This window comes from Amyelois transitella, chromosome 20 (assembly GCF_032362555.1).
Source record: "Amyelois transitella isolate CPQ chromosome 20, ilAmyTran1.1, whole genome shotgun sequence".
In the NCBI taxonomy this organism is placed as follows: Eukaryota; Metazoa; Arthropoda; class Insecta; order Lepidoptera; family Pyralidae; genus Amyelois; species Amyelois transitella.
In genome coordinates this window covers 4,249,932-4,275,362 of record NC_083523.1, presented here as the reverse complement: position 1 = coordinate 4,275,362, position 25,431 = coordinate 4,249,932, and the positions used below count along the sequence as shown (strand labels likewise).

The following is a 25,431-nucleotide window of genomic DNA, read 5'->3' as shown; positions in this document are numbered from 1 at the left end:
ACCTAGCTTTTGAACCCTTTAGTCGCCTTCTTCAACACCTAAGAAAGAGCCATCTTTTTTAAAGGTCCTTCCGTTATTTCAATCTACTCCACCAGAAAAAGAAACGGCAAGAAAACCTTATTTTATTCAGAACTTGTGTAGAAAAAACCTATCACGGCATAATCAGGGAACAATTAAAGTGTCACGTAACCCATTCACTTCGTAAAGCAGCAACTATTATATTTAATGATGGATAAAAAGTAACAGTTGAAGTACGATCGTGCATGACGGTGGTTATGTAACTTTAAAAAAAGTATTTTAAACCATTAGGAACATTTAAACGGTCTTTCTTCAGTTTCCTCTCACTTTTCTGCCATTTATAAAGGTTGTATTATAAAAAAGCGAAAAAAGATGCTTGTTGTTTAGCTACATTTTTTATCTGTAAAAAGAAAGATATGAATGGTCTGAAAACTGGTACTCCAGGCCGAAACACTATGGTGGAGGGTGCAGCTTAGACTTACTGCTGCTGAGAGATAGAGAAAACAATATGAATGGAATTTAAGTGAACCTTTAATTTTTATAAGCTTAAGTTTTCTTCACGAATCACTTGTTCCTTTAAAGACCAAAGTTCCTATTGACAGATCCATACAAGCAAAACTGAGTGATAGTATAGTATTACATACATACATACATACATATGTTCACGTCTATATCCCTTGCGGGGTAGACAGAGCCAACAGTCTTGAAAGGACTGAATGGCCACGTTCAGCTATTTGGCTTAATGATAGAATTGAGATTCAAATAGTGACAGGTTGCTAGCTCATCGCCTAAAAAAGAATCCCAAGTTTGTAAGCCTATCCCTTAGTCGCCTTTTACGACATCCATGGGAAAGAGATGGAGTGGTCCTATTCTTTTTTGTATTGGTACCGGGAACCACACGGCACGGTATAGTATTACCTTTTCAGAATAACACCTTAGCAATAATAAGTGGCTGCGACAAGGTTTTTAGACGAACACGTGACGCACATGAAGAAGGATTTAAAGATGGCGGACCGCATCCTGGCGGCCATTTTAAATTCTCGAATTCGAGATCAACTGTTGAATGAAATTGCCCATTCATGATCAGAAACAAAAAAGGAGTGATTGCCCTCTAAATTGCCAGTAACGAATGTAAAACAAAACACCATTCATGGCTTTTTGTAATAGTTTGAAATACGTTTCAATATATTATAAACTTGATGGTGCCTAAGGCTCAATTGTATGCAACTTTTTAAAATATTCCAAAGAAATTAAAAAGAGACGAACACACGTAAGAATGGTAAGTTAATATACGTAACCAATATCAGATAGGTGAGAACGAGACAGATTCCATTGAACTACTTGAACTCAAGTTATGAGTAACAATTAGCAGAACTAACGAGCCTAATGATAAGGCATGCCGTTTTTAGAGATCGCTACACGGTTCTAGAGAGCTTCTTAAAAGGATCAGTGGTCGAGCGGTTAAGATGCTCGAATGCGTGACGCACAGGGAGGCAAAGGTTCAATTCCTCCCGCGGCCGTGCACCAATGACTTTCTGTATTATGTACGTTTGAATGCTAACCGATACTTTAAAAGTGAAGGAAAACCTCGCGAGGAAACCTGCATAATCGGGTAACTGAATGTGTACGCATAACTGGTTTCATATAATTTGTGTAATTATATTACTTGAATAACTAATAAGACAAAACAAACCTAACAGCTTTCAACATTTAAGAATGCATTTTCAACAACTCGTGCATTTTTCGTGAAAGATTATCTTTCACAAAAAATTCACGAGTTGAAGTTTTGTATGAGTTAAAATTTTTTTGTGAAATTTTACCTGCGGAACCATTGTGCCCGGAGCTTTTTCAACAATGTAGTGCTGCACAACTCATATTATGTGCGATGTGATTAGACAGTATCCGCCACCGATATGACACTGACTGGATGTGGCACAAAAATATAATTATTATTATTTTTGAACTTAGTTAGCTCTGTCTAGAAAAAAATATACATACTTACATCGCCTTCTTATCGCCATCTTTATTATTAAATGCAAAGGTGATTGACTGACTGATCTTTCAACGTACAGTCAAAACTACTACACCGCGAGAGCTGTAATTTGGCATGCAGATCATCATTATGAACGCCTAAGAAAGGATTTCCAGAACTTCCCACAGGAGCGGAAATATTCGAGATATATGATTATGTCTTTTATACCGTATGGTTCTGAGCCGTGTGGTTCCCGGCACCAATAGAAAAAAGAATAGGACCACTCCAACTCTATCCCATGGATGTCGTAAAAGGCGACTAAGGGATAGGCTTATAAACTTGAGATTCTACTTTTATTCGACGTGCTAGTAACCTGTCACTTTATATGAATCTCAATTCTATCAGTAAGTAAAACAGCTGAACGTGGCCTATCAGTATTTTCAAGACTGTTGGCTCTGTCTACCCCGCAAGGGATATAGACGTGATTATATGTATGTCTTTTATACAGAACTCTCGTGAATAATCTGTATCTTATTACCATTTTCTAAAGGTTGATTGGTGGTGAATGGTTCTAGCATTAAGTTCATGTGTTCTAGTTAAGCTCATTCAGTCTTCTATGACCATGTTTTAGCGCATCGTTCGTTCGCACTCGCAAACAGCCGTGTTAGAGCTTGTAACGGACTAGCTAGGTGTTAATTGGGGCTTAACTACTTCCTACATGCTAATTGTTGGGCATCAAGTATCGTCAATATAATAATAATGTATCTGCATACGTACAAGCTTCGTTTTCACGGAAGTCAACGAGTATAGTAATTTCACAATCGTTTCTCCAGTCAACTAAATTATCTATAACAAGGTTGCCTTCTAAGAACTTAGACGTAAGTTAATATATATCTACTTGATAGCTTTAGCTTTGATGGTAGGAAGCTGTTTGGCATCCCGCATAATGGAATAGAATCACTTCAAATCCACCGTACTTAGGCATATTATAGCCGTAAGACACATAATGCACAAAGCCCAAAAATTGTTCTCATCAGATTTTTTCTCATAAAAGTGTTGAATTTTAGAAATGTTTGCCCTGTGAGCTTGCTAATTGCTTTGACTTGGTCGCCTTCAATACTACTTTATCATCATCTCTAGACAATGGAGAAAAATAAGTTGAGAAGAAATATATCCTCGAGCTTCAAAGCCTAGACGATGAAACAAAATCTAACAATATTTCCATCCGAAACCAATTCAACATACATACGTATATTCACATCATTATACCCTGCGGGGTAGACTGAGCCAACAGTCTTATTGATGGAATGAGAGCTGAACGTGGCCTACTTTGAGTCAAAACTCAACGGTAAAATTTAGATTCAAATAGGAACGGGTTGCTAGCCTATCGCCTAAAATAAGAATTCAAACCTTCAATGTTTCTCGCAATACTAAATAAATATGTGCGTGAATATGTATTTCTAAGAACAACTTTAGTCACAGATGAACTCAGAAACCCGTTTTCAACAAGGCAATTCAGTTTTCAACGGGTTGCGATTGCCACTGCTCTAGTATTTACGCAGCTATGAATATTAATCCTAGCCTATCTGGAAAGTTTTCCCATCAGACCGTAGCTTTCCAACTGATTTCGTATTCGATTCAAGATTTGATATCACAAAGCAGGTTATTACAAAAGAGGTCGAATTTCCCCCTTACTAATAGGTGCACCTATTCCTTGCAAAGTTCATAATGGTAGTGATATAAAGTAAAAATTAACTATATGATAAACATTTTCTAGTTTTAATAAGTAGAAAACTAATAGGTATGTAATAAAGTACATTCATGGCTTTCTAATCACGGAGTTTGATTATCCACCACAGCTTGATTTTGTAAATAAATTTTATATTCTTGACGATTCTAACATTACATACGATTGCTGATGGCTTCGTTTTAATTGATTTATTAATTTCTATTTTGTTTTCTATTAAGGTTTGTTTGATTGGACAGCACAATAAAATCCCAGCTGGTACCGTAATTTCGCAAATACCGTTTAGCATTTTCCATATTTTGAGGTCAATCGAAGTGACAAAAATAAAGAGAAGATGCCTTGACTGCAGGGACAGAACCACAAATCCATATCTGAGCGGAACTAACTACACTAAAAAAATCAATGACGTCGATTTACTATTTGTAATCTAAACGGTGGATGCATGTATATTGTCTAAAGGAAACAATGATGAATAAATATAAGTTATTATTTCAATTATTTCAATAATATGAAGCTGGTTGAACAGTCCTTGAACAATTATACCATCATTCCCACCTGAAGTGAGTCATGAGGTCACCACGAACCTGTCTCTAATGAAACAATATACAGCTATCAAATTATATCTGCAAATGACAAATGGCTCCAGTTGGAACCTACCGCGAAGTGCAATCGTTCAAAATGTGGAAACCCTGCCTACGCTGTCTACCCCCTTCACCACGCCAAATAACTGCGGAGGACAACTGTACACATAGCAGCACATCAAACAAGCAAATTCATTGCAATTTAGCTACTACCTTTTTACTAGCTTTGGCAGAATGGTCACGTGGAAATCATTAAAATTTGATTATTTATTATTTCCAAAACTTTATATTATTTCCAAAACTTTTGCGAAATCTTACTTTTATTTTAGGTTTTCCTCTAAAAGAATGTCTATCTGTTGCAAGTCATAGCCGAAAATTGTGTTTCCATGGGAATCCACGAAAATCTTTCTTATTAGATGCTTAAGAAAATTACTTTTCGCCGGTTTGCGGGCTGAAAGATTTCCAGACACTTAAAATTTAGATCCAAAAACATTATTTAAAACCGCACGCAAACAAAGTTATTTCTTCATTATAAAAACAAAATGCAAAATAACTTAGGTAAATAACTAATTTGTGCGCTATACATGAGTACACGAGACATGTATGTAGGTTACTTATGTCTTAGATACAGAGTACCTCTTGAAAACTTTATCAATGTGCTAATTCTCGAATTAAGTACCTATAACTTCTGTATATTTTAGGAACACAAAATGTCCTCAATTTGAAAGGTTACAAGTAACCATTCTAAAATATAACATAGTGCATATACCTATAGTGATACCAAAGAGCAAAAGGGGTTTTATAATTTGTAATTTAGAGAAATTAAAACATTCACTCTGCCTTGCACAAAATATGTTTTCTTATACTTGTGCGATATTAAACCATAGTAAACAATTATAATATTAAAATTATATAAATTTAAATACAGTAAATTGTCAAGGAAAAATCGATTTGATAGGCGCCGGCAGCGACGCCGGCGCATGCGACTGGCGACCCCACAAATTGACGAAAGCACAGCACAGCAGCAAAGCATATTCCGTTGCATTAAATTCAAATTATGAATCAAATTTGTTTACTTATAGGTATTTTTAAACATGGCCAAAGGTTTCCTATGTAAATGCTTCTGTTACCACGTAACTACATATCTATAATTGTAATCTAATTCACAATACAAAATGAGAGGCGCTTATATTTATCAGTAAGCAACGATCTCCTCCACGTAACCTTGGAAGTAGGAATAAACGAATTTGAAGTGCAGGTTTACAGAGCGGCGTTGAAAAAGAAAATTAGTTTTTGCTAAATGTCCCCTTTGTTCCTATATCTTTAGTCTAAGGTACCTTTATGTTTCCTCTTTGTTTTGTACTGGCAGCCGGTATAACGCAGCCAGTATTGTAATGCGACCTAATCTGCAGGTATGCACCTGCAATCTGCAATCTACCGCTGTTGCACTCTAAATTTACATAGTGACTAGCTTTACCATGTTACCTAGCTTCAGCTATTTTGATTATGTCTTAACCCTATGAAGACTTACTTCCGAAAGTAAAAATAATGATATCTATTATTTTATTATGTAAATCAAGAGTTTACTCGGTTCTCTTCTAACATATAAATTTGCCTATACGAAAATATATTGTTAGTTGGAGCGCAGTGCAATCTTATCTTTTGATTAATTTTCCTGAAATTTAAATAATTTATCATGTCATGACGATGATTTTTTTTTTGTGTAAGCTTCAAAGTACGTCAGATTTTTAGGTAGCTCTTTTATACTGTATGCTTTAAAAATAATAAGTACGAAGGTAGTTATACAATTTCGCAGTAAGTAATAAATTTAGCTAAAATACACTAGAACCGTCATAATTTAAGATTGGCAATAAGTAGATTTAGGATACAGATTTGCCGCCTACGACACATTTTGCATTAATTTATTTTGAATGCCCCGTGGTTATGGCAAATATAACGTTATTTAATTATGAACATTAAACATTTTGTTTAATTATATCGACAATGTTACCTAATAGGCGCAATATTGAATGGGGGCTCATAAATCTTTTGGAGAATTATTTTACGAGCAACGCGGCGCCAGCACTACCTACTTATACAAAGTTATACTTATACTACTTATACTTTGCAGTCAAATTACCTTGAATGATACCTACCTTCCCTGTTCGTCGTCAACATTTTAGAATAATAACATCTATATTCGTTTTTCAACACCCACTTCATTAATTTCTGAATGTTAGTAGGAATTATACCTTTCGAATGACTTGCTAGCTCAAATTATAGATAAAGCAACATTAGGCTAACATTTTGTATTGAATCTTAATAACTTAAACTATGGCTATTATAAGAAAAGTTCCTTTGGCGTTTTAAGTACTTTCTGTTCAGATTGTAATCTTTGCTTTTAAAGAAGCTTATAAAGGGGTTTTGCAGAAGAGAAAAATTGCATCGGGCTCTGAAGCAAAACAGCTGATTGTACAAGACTATATTATGTTAAAGGTTAAAGTTTACCAAACTAAACATTTATTCAGAAAACAATAAATTTAAAATACCTACAAGTTAGACTTTGATACTGTTTCTTGCTCGTAGTACAGTTTAACCGCAATTTTTTGTCCAAATTCAATCTTCTACCTAAAATATTTAATTGACCATTCCCTTGAATAATGACAATCAGTGGCATCCTGTGGATTACGTGTTATCACCGCTTCCCGTATGTCCCAATTGCAAAAATAAATCACAACGTTCTGTGAACTCGAAGTGGTCACAATGTCACTGTTGGTGGTCACTTTAACCGTGGTTATTGGATTTCTTGTGAATGGTGAGTAGTTATGTAGTAGAAGAGAAAAATAAAAATTGTTTTATATTATATTCTGTTGATGATGAGGTACTAAACAAAGTAATCAAAATTGTTTTATATTTGCGGATATCTATAAAAGCGAACATTGACCGATACTATAAGAACGCATACACTGAACCTCTATTTTAAAGAATTAGATTTAGGTATGTAGATTCTTTATGATTTTTAAAAGGGTTGTAGATTCTTTAAAAGGATCAGGTCAAAAGTACCCGAAACCGCCGAGCTTGCATGAAGAGAGTTATGAATGTGGATGAAGCAAAGGAAATATGCAGAGATCGTGGCAAGTGGAAAGAGGTAGTCTCTCACTACCCCTCCGGGAAAGAGGCGTGATTTTATGTATGTATGTAGATGTTTCTTCTGATGATCTTTATGCAGTCTGTGACAAAATTCTCGCAGGAACAAGGAAAAATATACTGAGATAGAGAGACATGAGAAGCTTCATTTTTTCCACTTGCTGCGCTCATTTCCATATAACATTGACTTTGAATCAAGAACCAGCAGAAGACAGTATTATGTAATTAGAATCATATTTTACAGTGGAATCCACTGACCCACCATGGCCAGAATTGGAATCCACTGGTGGTGCTCATGTGGGCAGCGGCAGAATGAAGAGATTCGTACAAATAGACCCCAATAAGGTAAGATCATAGAAGAAAATGAAGTCGTAAAAATAGTGAGTAAAGTCGTGATGGAAGGGTCTTGTGAGAAGGAAATATTTAGATTCTTTGTGCTTTTGATGATTCAAAAGTTTCTAATAGTCAAAGGCGTCTGTATTTTGGTGATAGATGCTCGAATAAAAGACTATCTACGTGTTTTAGATCATTTACCTAGATAGATTTATTGACTGGAATATACCACGCTATCACTTTTTTACATAGAAAAAGATAAACAATGCTCATTGTTGCGTCTGATTAGTATTTCACTAAACCGAACATTTTCGTTAAGCCTAACGTCATGTACCAAGAATGCACACTACCGAACGGGAAGCAAGGCCACTGCAAGCACATCCAATACTGTGTCAAAGATGAAATCAAGGACAACTTGGTGCACTTCACAGAAAACTTGTGCATCATTGAACAATCGTGAGTACATCTTAACCTATGTATATCCTCCTTGAGCCGTTAGAATAGATTTTCTGAAGGGACGACTAAAAGAAGTAGAAGACCAAAAAATTTAGTAGTGGTGTGGCTCTTGACAGTGAGAGAAAAGTACCTGCGCATTTGGAAAACTAAAAGTATTATGCTAATCAGTTCACGGCGGTCATTACAAGGTCACAGCGGTTAGACGGGAGAGCTTCTGACTTACCTACTCCTGAGTCATGATCATGGTTGATGTTGATTGTGTGCCTCGTCCGTCGTCCTCTTCAGTAAGCAATTTTATGAGTCTCTGATATAAATTAACGACCTATTTGTTCAGAACATTGTAAACAATTTGTTTTCAGGTCAATCGGAATATGTTGTCCCGATGAGACAGGTCCCGTGGGCTTGGCGGGAGACCTGCCAGCCACCGCGCCCAAGGAAGAGAGGCGTGAACTATTACAGAAGTTACTGGTACGAGCTGAAAATAGAGGTAGGCATGTTTATGCAATATAATAACTAACCCTGGATTTCGACTAGAGTTCCTGCAAAATCCAGAACCATATCGAACAACATCGACATCGGCGTTTTGTATAATGTATTGAAAACACATAAAATGTGATAATAAAATATCTCAAAAACCAATTTTTGACGCAACCACGGATGAAAGATATTCTTAGTATCATCATAAGGTATCATCAATTCAGGTAGGTTGTGCAATAAGATAGACGAAAAGAATTAAATAGTCTTCGTCAGTCGTTTGTCATTCTGCATTTCTTCTACCTTTAAACATATCATTCTTATTGGATCATCTTTCAGGATGTGGTCTTAGTACTCGTCCCCACGGTCGGGTGACAGGCGCGAGGCCTGCTAATCCGCGCGAATGGCCCTGGATGGCCTCAATAACCCCTGAGGGATTCCGGCAGTACTGCGGAGGCGTGCTCATCACGGATCGACATGTGCTAACAGCCGCTCACTGCACTAGACGGTATACGATCCAAAACATATTTATATGGAAGCGACGTCGATAATGTCCCGTTTCATTTTAATTGATTATCTATGACGTTGGCTGACCTTTAATATGCTCTTAAGCTCTTTCATTTCTTGCATTATTGGTTGAACAATCGAGATCGTGAAAAGTGTACGTCAAACAGGCAGCCCATCCCGGGATTTTTTGGTGTACTGAGTGTTAGTGTTTAAATCCCTAAATTCTCTATTAATATGTAAAGTCAAATTTCCAAGTTTCGGAAAGCACCTAGATAAAGCTAAAATTCTCCTTTCACAGATGGAAAGCGCAAGACCTGCGCGTGCGCCTCGGTGAATACGACTTCGACCGCAACAACGACTCGCGCTCATACAACTTTATGGTGGTGGAGATCCGACAGCACATCAACTTCGAGCTGCCGAACTATCACAATGACATCGCGATCCTAAAGCTGCACAGACCGGCCGTGTTCAACTCCTACGTGTGGCCGATATGTCTACCCCCGGTGGGCATGCAGCTGACTAACCAAACAGGAGTTATTATTGGTAAGAACGGTTCTGTCTGAGTAATTTTTCCAAAAAAAAAAAGAATAGGTCTGTTAGGTTTTGTACTGACTACTTAGCCATATGTGTAATGCATTCAATCTTTAACCTGTTCTGACGAGTACAGTGTTTGAGATTTTAAAGCAAAATTTTTTCGTTTATATCCAATGTGTTTTTTTAGGTTGGGGCACAAAATGGTATGGTGGACCCCACAGCGACGTGCTAATGGAAGTATCCGTCCCTATTTGGGATCATCAACAATGTACCGATGCGCTGGTGAACACCGTGTTTGAAGAGAACCTTTGTGCTGGAGGCTACGAGGGGGGAAAAGATGCATGTCAGGTACGTTTAATCTTTGTTCATACTCCTCTAACTTTATTGATAGCCTGTCGATTGTAAAGTTCTCATAACGAAATGACGCTAACTTACCTTCAGCGAAGTAAGCAAATAGGCTGCGAAGAAATGCTGGCCATTCTTTCCAAACGATCCGAAATTTTTTGGTTGATTCCTTAAACTTACAGTTCAAATTCGCTATACATACGTATGTGATAAATAGCTTAAAAATATTTTCAAAGTAAGGAATTGACCTTGTTTCTCGCCATTTCTCTCTCTTGTTCAAACATTTCTCATCACGATGAAAGACATATCCCACTTGACATATTTCAAATGTTTACTTTCTTTTTTCAGGGTGACAGTGGCGGCCCTCTAATGTACCAACTGCCAAGCGGTCGCTGGACCATCGTGGGAGTAGTATCATGGGGCATTCGCTGTGGGGAACCCAACCATCCCGGGATTTATACAAGGGTTGATAAATACTTATCTTGGATAGTCCAAAATGTATTGTTTTAGGTGGTAATAAAATAACAAAGAAATGTTATAGTTTTATTTTAGTTTGGTTTATACATTTAGAAAATTATTTTTTCTGGTAACGTCGTTAAATTCAACACTTATTCTTATTGGCAGTTATAAAAATACATTTGATAATATCGTCTGTTTCAATATTTCAAGAATATCAATTCATAAATTTAATAACGAACGAAATAATGTAAGTAACAATTTATTAAACGTCGCAATAAATTACACCCGTCCGTCATTCCATCTCGATGTAGGACATAACAATAATATAAGAGCAAACATTCATACACTAGCTTTACCATAGTGACCTTTACAAAAACAAAAATAAATGTTAGGAAATTTGTGATATGATTTTTTAAATCTCATTTTAATTTTCATTCAGAGTAGTTGAAACTTAAAATCTTTAATTGGAAGATTAGGGATCACTCTTTCAAACACTGAATATTATTCACATTTCTCTACGCCTTCTTTCGTAGAATACTACCATACAAAAATAGTACTATACATAAAATATAAATTCCATTTAATTCTAATTGTATTAACATAGATTCGCTAATAATACAATATATCAAATAGTAACTAAATAAAATAATGATAAAAATATATTTAATTTAAAATCACTGCAACATCGCCAAAGTGACCTTTTCCCCGCACTCCTGTATTGCATCCAGCATTTCTACCACATGACTCCCTTCCACTGCCGGGTGGAAAGTGAATGCGAGTCGGAAGAAATTCTTGTGGTGTCGTAGTGGAGAGTAGGCCACCATGAGCCGAGAGCTCAGAGTAAGCAGCTCTTTGATTTTAGGCGTGATCTGCAATTATTAGTTTATTCATTGAACAATCAGTTCTTACGTAACTTTTAACTGGACCAGTCGACTAATTGACAACTTATAGAATATCGCATCTCTTAAAACAAACTTAAATATTTTAAACAAATAGCGAGAAACACCGAGAAACCTTTAATTAAATATTAACCAGTAGTTAAATGAGATTTAATGTTAATTTACTATTGATTTTCCTAGGTACATATTAAAGTAGCTAGTTGTAACGCAACTTTCTTGCATCAGGATTAAAATATTACCTTAGTTAATCACCTATGCAATTATTTTTTAAGTCATGTCCAAAAAAAAATTAAGTGACAAGCACTCACTTTATGCATTAGTTCCCACCATCGCTCGTCTTCTTCCTTGTCTCTCATGAAGCTAGGTATATACCAGAAACATACGTTAGGGCATTGGAGAATCCTTGTCAGCAACCTGAAAACAGTTTGATAATTTAGAGTATTAGTAATAGGACTAATTTATATCTTTTCGATTGATGATATAAAATTTTCACTTCCCACATCCTCATCCCTTCATTCTTCTTTTGGCGATGGGTTTGTCCTAACTGAATTTTATTTAGTCATATGCGAAATGGAGAACGGGAGTGGTTAACGCCTGTTTATGAAATAATAGACTAATTAATATGAAATAATTAACTAATAAGTAGCGCTAAGTTAGTTGCTTTTAGTAGGTGGTGCTTATTTCATCGCTTTTTAGTAGATGGCGTTAAATTGGTCACTTATTCTAGATGACTTAATAAACGCGGACGAAGCTGCGGGGAAAAGCTAGTTATTGATAATACCTGAAGCCCTGCCTCCGCGATACTTCAGTCATACAATACTCAGCAATGCCCATGGTCCTGTCTGCGAGAAACGCGAGCCCAGCATCACCACGAGCCTTCCACATCGTCCACAGTTTGAAGGCGTCTATCTGGAAACATCACATTGATGATTTGAGTATTTAACTAATGGGAGACGACATTCATCTTATAGTCTATGCAAAACTAAATTACGGTCTGTTTTATTTAGTGAATGGTGAAGTGTCGGTATTTCAGTTAAATTGGTGTTAACAGACGACATCATCTATAAGTACTCGTATATACCTTAACAGAGTTACATTCACGCTATGTGCTATAGTAAAATGATCTGAATAAAATAAAACTGATAGATTGAATAAGAAAGATAAAATGTCCTACACCACCCACTTACCAATAATCGACATACAGCATCGTGTTAAAAAAACTTTTTGTCTTTACCTTCCTGCCACACTGTATACTCTTATCCCCTGTATCATAGCTGACATCATAGAACTTGTCTTGCTGGAACAGATAGTTGGCGGCCGCTGAGTTAGCTTCGTGGAGCAGCCCGCGGTGGCGCACCAGGAACACAGAGCACTGCAGCGGCGCGCCAGCCATCTTGTGGGGATTCCAGGCTATGGAATCGGGCCTGAAAGTGATACACAAAGCATTGAAAATACTCTGTTGTTCGCAAATCTGACCTTTGGTGACTGATGGTACACTCCCTAAGCATAAGGTATGTCTTTAAAGTGCTCCTTACTGTATCAATATTCTATCTCGTCAACGAAAGATTAGACAAGTGAATAAAGTCAGAAATAACAAACAAACACATCACCTAAAAAGTAAGTAATTAACGGTGCTACCAAAACTGCAATATACAAGTAAAATTACAATTAAATATAACACATACTAACTTTTGATCCATTTTCAATCTGTCCTTGAATTTAGGCGACAACATTAAACTCCCACCCCAGCATGCCTGAAACGCAATAAACAAGAAATAACCAAATATGTAGTTAACTATTTTTAGGAAATTTATAAATAAAAACTCTGTTCTTCAATTATCTTTATTTCAGTTTTTACATGTCTACTGTAATTACTCTCATCTCTGTTTGTTCCTATTTGCTTGTTTGGCTAGTTAGTGTTCTCTTTTTATACATTTCTTTTATTAATTACTACATACTTAAATAACTTTTTACTTTAATTCCCATCCAAAATAATATTTAAATCAACTGGCATCCAAACTCCATTTTCTTTGCACACCTCGACTATGACGCTTTAAGATCATCAATAGCTCCAAGCACTGTTGTTTCAGCAATGACTTTCACCATAACTGAATGTCTACCAAACTTCCTCTGTTCTTCAATTACCTTTAACCACTTCAGTTTTCACACTTCTACTGTTATATCTCTCTCCTTATCTTTATGTTTTTCTACATTGCTTTTAAGCTAGAGTGGAATGGAACATTTAATATTATACTTACATCAACGTGCATCCAAACTCCGTTCTCTCTGCACACCTCAGCTATAGCTCCAAGATCATCAATTGCTCCTAGTACTGTGGTGCCCGCCGTGGCATTCACCATTACTGGATGTCTTCCCAATTTCCTCTGTTCTTTTATTGCTTTGACTAGTTCAGATACGATCATTTGACCGTCTTCATTGGTCTTTATTGTGTGAACGCTCTCTGTGCCAAAACCGAGCCAATGTGCTGCTTTTCTGATTGAGTAGTGGCTCTGGAAATTATATGAATGTACATATGGTTAAATTATCGATGTTATTCTAATGTTGTAGAAAAAAGAAAATTATTAAATTTAATGTATTTTTAAGGATGTTTGTCTAATAGGTGTTCTCTTATCAATTGTATTAAAAAATATATATATCTAACAAAAAGTTTATAAAGGTACTGAAAAAAATAAACTGTACACTCATAAGTTCATCTTTTTATTATCGTACCCGTACACATCTATACTAATATTATAAAGCTGAAGAGTTCTGAGTTACCAATAAAAAAATTATGACCTTATAAGCATCGGAAAACTTAAATTGCTTATGTATTTAACAACAACAGGTCTGGAAAATATTTGATTAGGTGTTTTATAATTTTGAATAAAAAAAACAGTACGTCAGAAATAAGTTTGTACAAAAATAGTTTATACTATTAGCTCTGTCTACCCCGCAGGGGATATAGATGTGATTATATGTATATATGTACGTATGTTCAGCATACAACGGAAAATAACCACGCGTACGAAGTCGCGGGCAACAGCTAGTTAGTAATATTACTCATAACAGATAGTTGTAATTTTTTGCATTTCTTATTACATAATTGTTTTGTACATAACATTTCGAGATCATATTTTTTTAAATTCAGCTTGAGTTCAACTCTTACTATTTTTAAACTGTAATTTTTTTCTGTCATATATTTTATATGAAAATTTATCTAAACTATATGACTATTACACCTATTCTTTTTTTCCTCCTGATGGTTTATCTCTGCAAAAAACATGAAAATCGGTCCAGTAGTTTTCGGTGAATCAATGAAAACGTACATACGAAAACACAAATCTTCGCTCGAAACAATAATAAGATAAATTACATACATACATGTATATAATCACGTCTATATCCCTTGCGGGGTAGACAGAGCCAACAGTCTTGAAGAGACCAATGGGCCACGTTCATCTGTTTGTCTTATCGATAAATTTGGGATTCAAATAGTGACTGGTTGCTAGCTCATGCCGTGCTCGTGCCGTGTGGTTCCCGGCACCAATACAAAAAAGACGTAGAAGAAAAAAACGAAGAAGTTGGCTCTGTCTACTCCGCAAGGGACATAGACGTGACCATATGTATGTATGTATATATGTATGTATTGCTAGCTCATCGCATAAAAGAATCTCAAGTTTATAAACCTATCCCTTGGTCACCTTTTACGACATCCATGGGCGAGAGATGGAGTAGTCCTATTCTTTTTGTATCATTGCCGGAAACCACAAGACACTATTATTAGTATGAGTTTATTATTATTTATACAAATAAAAATCTTCCCTCTTTGTGATGTTATTACATTAAAAACGACACTGACTGCCTGACATACCACCGCACAATCCACACCGCTGGGAACAGATTTAAATTCGGCATGTAGGTTCCTTGTGAGGTCTAGGGGCGCATACAAAGTATTTTCAAAAATTCCCAAAATAAAAATTTTGTTTTTGTATTAAGTGTAAATTAAATAAGCTCAAATGTATAATGCACCACGTGAAAAAAGTAATGTAGACACCAACTACATCCGATTACCTCGGTTATTGAAGATGGTGTTAAGAAAATAAGGTTTTTGTACAAGATATGTCCCCAATGTATTAAACTTTCATCATCGCGATTTAAACCCGTGTCGTCTGTATGGATGATTTGAGTAACGCCATCTATCGGATATTAGTTGAACTACTTCGTTGGTTTGATGGCGTCTTTCGAGTATCTTGGCATGATAAACATAGTGTCACTCATATTACTTAAAAAGAATCATAGCTTTTAATCTATACTAATATTATAAAGCTGAAGAGTTTGTTTGTTTGAACTCGCTAATCTCAGGAACTACTGGTTCGAATTGAAAAATTCTTTGTGTGTTGAATAGACCATTTGTCGAGGAAGGCTATAGGCTATAAAACATCACGCTGCAACTATTAGGAGCGAAGAAATAATGGAAAACGTGAAAAAAACGGGGAAAATTATTCTTCCTTGAGGGCTTCCGCTGCGTGCGCTGCGAAAACGGTTCAAGATACCAAAAATATATGTAAGTATGAAAGAATTATTCCTCTTGAAATAATCTAAAAAAAAGTCTGCGACAGTATATGTCTATCTTTTAAAATAAACTTACTAGAACCGTTTTTATGGTAATCAAATTTGGTCGAAATTAATGCATTATTTGTTAAGAGTTTTATTAACGTAATAATATTAATCTTTATCCAAATAAATGTGTTGTTGATTAAAAGTAGTAGATACCTAATTGTGAACAAAATTGTCTTAGACATCACATAATTTCAATGAATATCTTAGAAGATATTACAATTTAAAAATAACACCGATATAAAATTCATCCGCGCCGCATGATGTGCAAAACATGACGCTGCAAAGAAGAGAGATGTGGCTTGCGAGGTACCATGCCGCGCGGCTCAGATATTTTATATTTTCCGTTATGGTTATTCTACTAAATGCCGCAAAGACTATAATTCCTGTGGGATATGCGAAAAACCCATGGTCTTTTGTAGGTGGCGGTAAAATCGCGCGGGCTAAACGGCTTTTCCACAATAAATCTCCCCTCTTTGTGATGTTATTACATTAAAAACGACACTGACTGACTGACATACCAACGCACAATCCACCCCGCTGGGAACAGATTTAAATTCGGCATGTAGGTTCCTTGTGAGGTCTAGGGGTGCATACAGAAAGTATTTTCCAAAATTCCCAAAATAAAAATTTTGTTTTTGTATTAAGTGTAAATTAAATAAGCTCAAATGTATAATGCACCACGTGAAAAAAGTAATGTAGACACCAACTTCATCCGATTACCTCGGTTATTGAAGATGGTGTTAAGAAAATAAGGTTTTTGTACAAGATATGTCCCCAATGTATTAAACTTTCATCATCGCGATTTAAACCCGTGTCGTCTGTATGGATGATTTGAGTAACGCCATCTATCGGATATTAGTTGAACTACTTCGTTGGTTTGATGGCGTCTTTCGAGTATCTTGGCATGATAAACATAGTGTCACTCATATTACTTAAAAAGAATCATAGCTTTTAATCTATACTAATATTATAAAGCTGAAGAGTTTGTTTGTTTGAACTCGCTAATCTCAGGAACTACTGGTTCGAATTGAAAAATTCTTTGTGTGTTGAATAGACCATTTGTCGAGGAAGGCTATAGGCTATAAAACATCACGCTGCAACTATTAGGAGCGAAGAAATAATGGAAAACGTGAAAAAAACGGGGAAAATTATTCTTCCTTGAGGGCTTCCGCTGCGTGCGCTGCGAAAACGGTTCAAGATACCAAAAATATATGTAAGTATGAAAGAATTATTCCTCTTGAAATAATCTAAAAAAAAGTCTGCGACAGTATATGTCTATCTTTTAAAATAAACTTACTAGAACCGTTTTTATGGTAATCAAATTTGGTCGAAATTAATGCATTATTTGTTAAGAGTTTTATTAACGTAATAATATTAATCTTTATCCAAATAAATGTGTTGTTGATTAAAAGTAGTAGATACCTAATTGTGAACAAAATTGTCTTAGACATCACATAATTTCAATGAATATCTTAGAAGATATTACAATTTAAAAATAACACCGATATAAAATTCATCCGCGCCGCATGATGTGCAAAACATGACGCTGCAAAGAAGAGAGATGTGGCTTGCGAGGTACCATGCCGCGCGGCTCAGATATTTTATATTTTCCGTTATGGTTATTCTACTAAATGCCGCAAAGACTATAATTCCTGTGGGATATGCGAAAAACCCATGGTCTTTTGTAGGTGGCGGTAAAATCGCGCGGGCTAAACGGCTTTTCCACAATAAATCTCCCCTCTTTGTGATGTTATTACATTAAAAACGACACTGACTGACTGACATACCAACGCACAATCCACCCCGCTGGGAACAGATTTAAATTCGGCATGTAGGTTCCTTGTGAGGTCTAGGGGTGCATACAGAGAGTATTTTCCAAAATTCCCAAAATAAAAATTTTGTTTTTGTATTAAGTGTAAATTAAATAAGCTCAAATGTATAATGCACCACGTGAAAAAAGTAATGTAGACACCAACTTCATCCGATTACCTCGGTTATTGAAGATGGTGTTAAGAAAATAAGGTTTTTGTACAAGATATGTCCCCAATGTATTAAACTTTCATCATCGTGATTTAAACCCGTGTCGTCTGTATGGACGATTTGAATAACGCCATCTATCGGATATTAGTTGAACTACTTCGTTGGTTTGATGGCGTCTTTCGAGTATCTTGGCATGATAAACATAGTGTCACTCATATTACTTAAAAAGAATCATAGCTTTTAATCTATACTAATATTATAAAGCTGAAGAGTTTGTTTGTTTGAACTCGCTAATCTCAGGAACTACTGGTTCGAATTGAAAAATTATTTTTGTGTTAATAGACCATTTATCGAGGAAAGCTATATATAGGCTATAAAACATCATGCTGCAACTATTAGGATCGAAGAAATAATGGAAAATGTGAAAAAAACGGGGAAAATTATTCTTCCTTGAGGGCTTCCGTTGCGTGCGCTGCGAAAACGGTTCAAGATACAAAAAATATATGCAAGTATGAAAGAATTATTCCTCTTGAAATAATCTAAAAAAATGTCCGCGACAGTATATGTCTTTCTTTTAAAATAAACTTACTAGAACCTTTTTTATGGTAATCAAATTTGGTCGAAATTAATGCATTATTTGTTAACAGTTGTATTAACGTAATTAAACGGGATTCTTTTTTAGGCAATGGGCTAGCAACCTGTCACTATTTGAATCTCAATTTTATCTTAAAGCCAAATAGCCGAACGTGGCCTATCAGTCTTTGCAAGATTGTTAGCTCTGTCTACCCCGAAAGGAATATAGACGTGATTTTATGTATGTATGTACGTACAGCATACAACGGAGAATAACCACGCGTACGAAGTCGTGGGCAACAGCTAGTCGTAGTTATGTGGGACACTAATCCACCAAAATTATCGTTGACAAAGTCTACTCCTTTTTTTAAGGAATATTTCTCGATATTTAGCCATAAAAAGAAGAACCTCATCATATTTAATCTCTCTACTTACATCTTCCGAAGTAAATATGACCATTTCAGGTAGAACTCTCATCCCCTTGGTTTTAACCTCGGGGAAGGCTCTAAACCTGGCAGCCACCAAGGCGTATAACATTGACATACTCCCTCCAGGACTGAATATGCCGTCTCCCTCTGGAATTCCGAATAATTCCAGGATGTGACGAACGACTTTTAATTCTATTAGTGTAAAGACAGGTGCCACTTCGAACGTATACCTGGAAGAATAAAAAAAAAATGTTAAGATAGAATTCTGTGTAAAGGCAGGGCATTAGCAGCTTTGAACATTAAATTTTAATATGTATTGTGATCTTTTATTTTGGAAAGGTACCGTCAAATACTGTTGTGGCGACATCTCTACGCCACTCGTCAACAACATCAAATCACACAACAACTGTCAATCATCTCGAAGAAATCGACGCGCTCAACCAATAGCAGCGAAGAAACTAAATCGCGATTTCAAAGATTTCACGGATTGGAGCTATATATACAACCTCCGACACAACATCGTCGGAGCCGCGGTTCCCCAGGCATAACACCTAGCCTGGCGGAAGATCTTCCCTTTGGTGGCGGTCGAGCCGAATCATCGCTCCCGCTACATTGGTGACCCCGACGTGATTGGAAGCAACCTTCTCCATCATCATCAACTCCAATCCTCAGCATCACTCCTCACTCTGCAAGCAGTCTCACAGCAAGCCAGCAACTGGGTATCGCAGCAGGTCCATCGCAGCCGACTCACCGAGCTTCCTGGTCCTGTCTCCACCCGCACTCACTCTCATCGACTTCAGCGACCGACGCATCTACCGCAGCCCACGCCTGGATCTCTTCGACGGCCGCTCTTCTCTCCAGCGTGGCAGCTCTGCACGATATCTTCCGGCGCCAACAAGTCGACTTCGCTCTCTACTGTCTCGACTCACCGCAGACTACGAGCAACGCAACAGCTCACTCCTGACTCACTAGGACTTCGAGCAACTTCCGACTCACTGGAAGACAACTGGCACTTGCAAGCTACTGAAGCACAGATTGCACAGCAAGATCAAGACTTCAGACCTCCGGTCTTGGGGGGGAGTACTGTGGCGACATCTCTACGCCACTCGTCAACAACATCAAATCACACAACAACTGTCAATCATCTCGAAGAAATCGACGCGCTCAACCAATAGCAGCGAAGAAACTAAATCGCGATTTCAAAGATTTCACGGATTGGAGCTATATATACAACCTCCGACACAACATCGTCGGAGCCGCGGTTCCCCAGGCATAACACCTAGCCTGGCGGAAGATCTTCCCTTTGGTGGCGGTCGAGCCGAATCATCGCTCCCGCTACACTGTGTAAACATTGCTTATAAGATAGGGATCCTAGGGAAGGCAAACTAGTTTTAGACTGTCTACATAACTAGATTTTAAACACTAGACGACCTTAGTTAAAATGTTTTTCCAGTTTAAGGTTTAGACTGGAATTTCAGCTACTTATATGTGTATACAGGTACCAGTAAAGTTTAAGTATAAAGTATTCAACAACAAATTACATATTATAGTTTGAACAATCTGCCCAACCACACCTAGTATTCAACATTCTTTCTTTTTTGGAATTTGTCTATGCTTTTATGCATACATACATACATATAATCACGTCTATATCCCTTGCGGGGTAGACAGAGCCAACAGTCTTGAAAAGACTGATAGGCCACGTATAATGTGATACTAAGTAGGTCTATGTATAAGTTTGTATGTCTACTAATACATAAAAAATGTTTGCAACATCCGAAAGGGTAAATATGAAGATCTGTTATACATAATATTTAAGACCTTGTTGTACTCATATTATGCAAATAAAAGTTTGAATTTGAATTCAGATTCAAATAGTGACAGGTTGCTAGCCCATCGCCTAAAAGGAGAATCCCAAGTTTATAAGCCTATCCCTTAGTCGCCTTTTACGACATCCATGTGAACGAGATGGAGTGGTCCAATTCTTTTTTTATTGGTGCCGGGAATCACACGGCACTATGATTTATACTCCAAATATAATGAAACATCTGAATTATGTATTTCTATAAATTATCGAAAGATCTTACTGGCTCGTGTTAAAGGCCTCCGCAATCCAAGCACCGGCCAGCCCGTATGGGTCGCAGCCACCATACAGCTGGTTCCTGAACGTCGGTCTGTCTGTTTTCACGCTGAATTCCAGAACATTCCGAACACATTGCTCCAATTCTCCGTCCTTCACGCCTTCACTTATATCCAAGTCAACGATTTTCTAAAAAAGAAAACATATTTATGTTAGTGCATAAACCACTTAACTAAATTAACATACATACATACATACATAAAATCACGCCTCTTTCCCGGAGGGGTAGGCAGAGACTACCTCTTTCCACTTGCCACGATCTCTGCATATTTCCTTTGCTTCATCCACATTCATAATTCTCTTCATTCTTCACTAAATTTACGCATAAATGTATCACAGTCAAGGTAACAAAGCATTTCGGACGTTGCTATACAACTTACATATCTACCTAACTTGTTTTAATTAACTAATAACCAAGTATTTATGAAGTAGAAAAGCAAATTTATGGACCTAAGTTTTGTAACCCAGCTGAATTGATATCAATTCGAAACAAGATTACACAATAATAATTTTAAATTAATAATTATTGTGTAATCTTAAAATCTCGTTACTATTTATTCTGTATCTCTTAAGTTATTAATGATAGAAACGATTAGTTTTAATGATGCTTACTTTACTAAAATTGGCAACTACATACGGAACCCTATAAACGCACATACAGTTGGTAGAATTGAAAAAGATAGTAATTAGATCTTTTTAAAAAACGATCGTGCAGTAACAAGCAAACAACTTTCTTCCGCTGAGGTTATTTGTGCACTGTGCTTAACTGCTTTAACCTTCAAATTTGCATTTATTATATTTTGCATTAATATACATTATAGTTTTCTATTTGACGTCGTGTCTTGATTTTCTATAAATAATGATATAGTTGCATGGAAATGGTGTCAGTTTGCGTATGCGGCGCGTGCGCAGAATACAAGTACACACAGTGTAAACATAAGACAGTATGGCATACTAACGGATTATAAGTTAACTTCCTGGAAATGCACGTTTTGAAAAAAAAAGATTTTCTTTTTCTTTATTCTTCTTACTTATAAAGAATAATAGATAAATAAATAAAAAAAATAAACAAATAGGTACAAGTCAGCTGTGGGAAAATAAAGAGAGATTATCGAACTTAACTCGCTCTCTAGAATTGTTCTTTCATTATCATTATTAATAACCGCAAAATAATTATTAAAAAAGTAATATCATTGTGTCACAATTTTTAAAACACGTCAGCGCACAAAACGCAAACTTTTTTAAACGCCAAATATAAAAAAAAATATTGAAGAATGTGGGGATCTGATAAAATTAATAAACCTACTGAAAACGATATTGTATATTGACAGCAAGTCTCGTGATCATTAGAACTTTGTCATTGTTCAGATCTATTTGTTTCCTGATAAACTTGGTCATATAGGTATTTATTAACTTAATGAGAACGGAAAAAAACAAGAACATAAAACAATGTAATCTTACCCACAATAAATAAGTATACAACAATCCATCATACATAATTATTCTGATTACAGAGAAGTGACTATGGCGATAAAATATTATACTAACCGTAGAAATTAATGAATAAAGTTACCAAAAACTCATTACGAGTTTTATTTTGACAATTTAATATGATATGCGTTCACTACTGATATCAGAACAAAAATAATATATATAACACATAATTGAGTAGTTTAAGTTATGGATGTGTGGTTCTCGACACTAAAAAAATAGGACTACTCCATCTTATCTCATATGGATGTCGTAAAGGGCGACTAAGGGATATGTTTATAGACTTGGGATTTTTCTTTTAGGCGGTGGTCTAGCAACCTTCAGTCTTTTGAAAACTGCTGGCTCCCCCGCAAGGGATACAGACGTGATTATTTGTATATATGTAAGTTAACGAAACTTCAATTGAAATATAATACTTATAGCACGTTTTCAAAATACTACATCTCAGAAAAACTTGAAGGCCATGTTCACGTGTAAAATATTCAGAAAATAGTTTAATGGATGTCCGAACCAATTTTCCTTTATGTTGGTAAAAATGAAAATCAAATAAGTGATTAGAAATTAACGTACAAATCAATGTTAACGATACTCATATAATTTTATCTCCTTTGATAAGATACTAGTTGATTGTTTGTACTTGTTAACTCTTAATATTAATAATTTACAACCCAAAAAATCAAACCGTATATTTACTAACCTAGTTTTGCCTGCCCCATCAGATATAAAGCCGTGACCACACGCGCATATTATCACCGTTTATGGCGTATTTCTTAGCGCGCGGATTTAAAATACTTACTTTAGTTAAGGACTCAAATCTCTTTTTTTTTGAGTTAATTAAAAATGCACTTACAATCTACAAACTAAAATTTAAGCTGTGACGGTTAGGTCGGTTAATAAAGCACAAACATTTTTGTAGGCACTTTCTCACTTTTTTTGTGGGATATTAATCGGCTGTCACCTGCCACAATCACTGTTTTCTTGTTCATGAAATTATATTTCTACTCTTATTTTAATGGTACATATCAAAACTATATTTAAAACTAGCTGACGCCCGCAACATTTTGGCTAAACAATGTTTGATAAGGTGTTGTATCAGGTGTTTGAGATCTTCGATTTTTATACCTTATCATAAAATGCTCATCACTCTGTAACTATAAGTATATTAAAAATAAAAAAAAGGAAATCCTTACTTCCAACTCTTCAGGATGTTTAAACTGGATCAAGGGCTTGTCAGAACATCGCTCGTCCTTGACTATTTGCAGGACTCTGTCCAAAAACGAATGACCATTCGAACTCATATTGACCACACACACTTTTTATAGGTTCACATATAACATCAGTGTTAACAAGTCAAAGGACGGAGTTGAACTGAATTGCGCTTGCGATAGTCTGCAGGCACCTTTAAGCCTTAGGCCTTGCGCACACGCATAATTGATGTTGACAATAATTTGTTAATAGTTTCCATTCGTTTTAATTAGTGAATAGCTTTGCGTAAACAAAACAATATAAATACATCTACACTAAAGTTAGAGGAAATATTTTCTTGTTCGTAATAGATCAATTAAGAAATTAATTATCAAGAGGTGCCCTTTTTTTTAAAGTTGGTATAATCCAAAAGTAACTTCTTGTTTCCATAAAAACAGAACCCAGAAAAACTAGTGGCGTGTGGTGTTCTATTGAACAGAAATCTTATCATTTACACACACGTTTTTTATCAACAAAATTATAATTCTCGTAGAGTGATTATATGTCATTGAACTATACACGTACTATAAACGATCATGAGATGAATTTAATTAATGTGTGACTTAATCAGGGTATCGCAGGAAGGCAGACAAAGCTATTGGTTTAGGTTATTCGTACAATATAATATTCAAAGAAACTTACGTAAAATTACGCTTACTACCATAAGCGGTAAACAGAGACTACTTGCATCTGTCCACAAGTCACGATCCCTTTATCATGATCATCATGCAAGCAGTAGAGAAAACGTATGCGGCAACCACATGATTCAAACTGGATTCCCTGTAAAAATAAGGTGAGGGATGTCAGACGGGCGGGAATGGCCATAACAGTGAACGTCATCACATCTCTGGATCATGGTCATATTAACTTAATATATTAACTTAATATGACCATGATCCAGAGATGTGATGACGTTCACTGTTATGGCCATTCCCGCCCGTCTGACATCCCTCACCTTGCATGATGATCATGATAAAGGGATCGTGACTTGTGGACAGATGCAAGTAGTCTCTGTTTACCGCTTATGGTAGTAAGCGTAATTTTACGTAAGTTTCTTTGAATATTATATTGTACGAATAAGAGCATTCTAATAGAAAACGCAAAGTCGGCCAGAAGAATGAAAATAAAGATTTACCTTGCAAACAAACAAAACAAGAATATACTTTAACTATGGAGACCTGCACTCTGTTATACTCACCCACATTGAAGGCTAAAGGGTTAATTATATATGTTATGTATTTAATTAATCACCACATAACAGCAATATTAAAGTAATTAAGGGGTTTATTACTACTAATTAATCTTAATTGCTTCGATATCACTGGACACTACTCGATGATATATTTGGTTGTCCTGCAAGGAAATCTTATAATTATAAAAAATTTAGAAATTTTACACACAGCTTTGGAGATACTTGGGCCACCTCCTATACTATAAACTATCTCCTAAGGCCACCGTACAAATTACGACATGTATGGTGCC

The 25,431-nt window shown here is 36.0% G+C and overlaps 2 protein-coding genes across 2 annotated transcripts; one reads left to right on the top strand and one right to left on the bottom strand.

Moving 5' to 3' along the window:
- Positions 1 to 7,067: 7,067 nt before the first annotated feature.
- On the top strand, positions 7,068 to 10,624 carry LOC106131504 (venom protease). The gene is made up of 8 exons (XM_013330616.2): positions 7,068 to 7,133; positions 7,710 to 7,810; positions 8,118 to 8,254; positions 8,614 to 8,741; positions 9,068 to 9,236; positions 9,534 to 9,778; positions 9,957 to 10,117; positions 10,463 to 10,624. The coding sequence occupies exons 1-8, from the start codon at positions 7,082 to 7,084 to the stop codon at positions 10,622 to 10,624; spliced, it is 1,155 nt and encodes a 384-aa protein (XP_013186070.2). The 5' UTR covers positions 7,068 to 7,081.
- A 64-nt stretch (positions 10,625 to 10,688) lies between these two features.
- Positions 10,689 to 24,086, bottom strand: LOC106131496 (acidic amino acid decarboxylase GADL1). Its single transcript, XM_060950051.1, has 9 exons — positions 23,895 to 24,086; positions 21,161 to 21,342; positions 19,081 to 19,303; positions 13,731 to 13,982; positions 13,162 to 13,226; positions 12,707 to 12,896; positions 12,254 to 12,381; positions 11,781 to 11,886; positions 10,689 to 11,442 (listed from the first exon to the last, which is right to left on the bottom strand). Exons 1-9 carry the CDS (start codon positions 24,000 to 24,002, stop codon positions 11,248 to 11,250), a joined length of 1,449 nt encoding a protein of 482 aa, XP_060806034.1. The 5' UTR covers positions 24,003 to 24,086; the 3' UTR covers positions 10,689 to 11,247.
- Between the last annotated feature and the right edge of the window lie 1,345 nt (positions 24,087 to 25,431).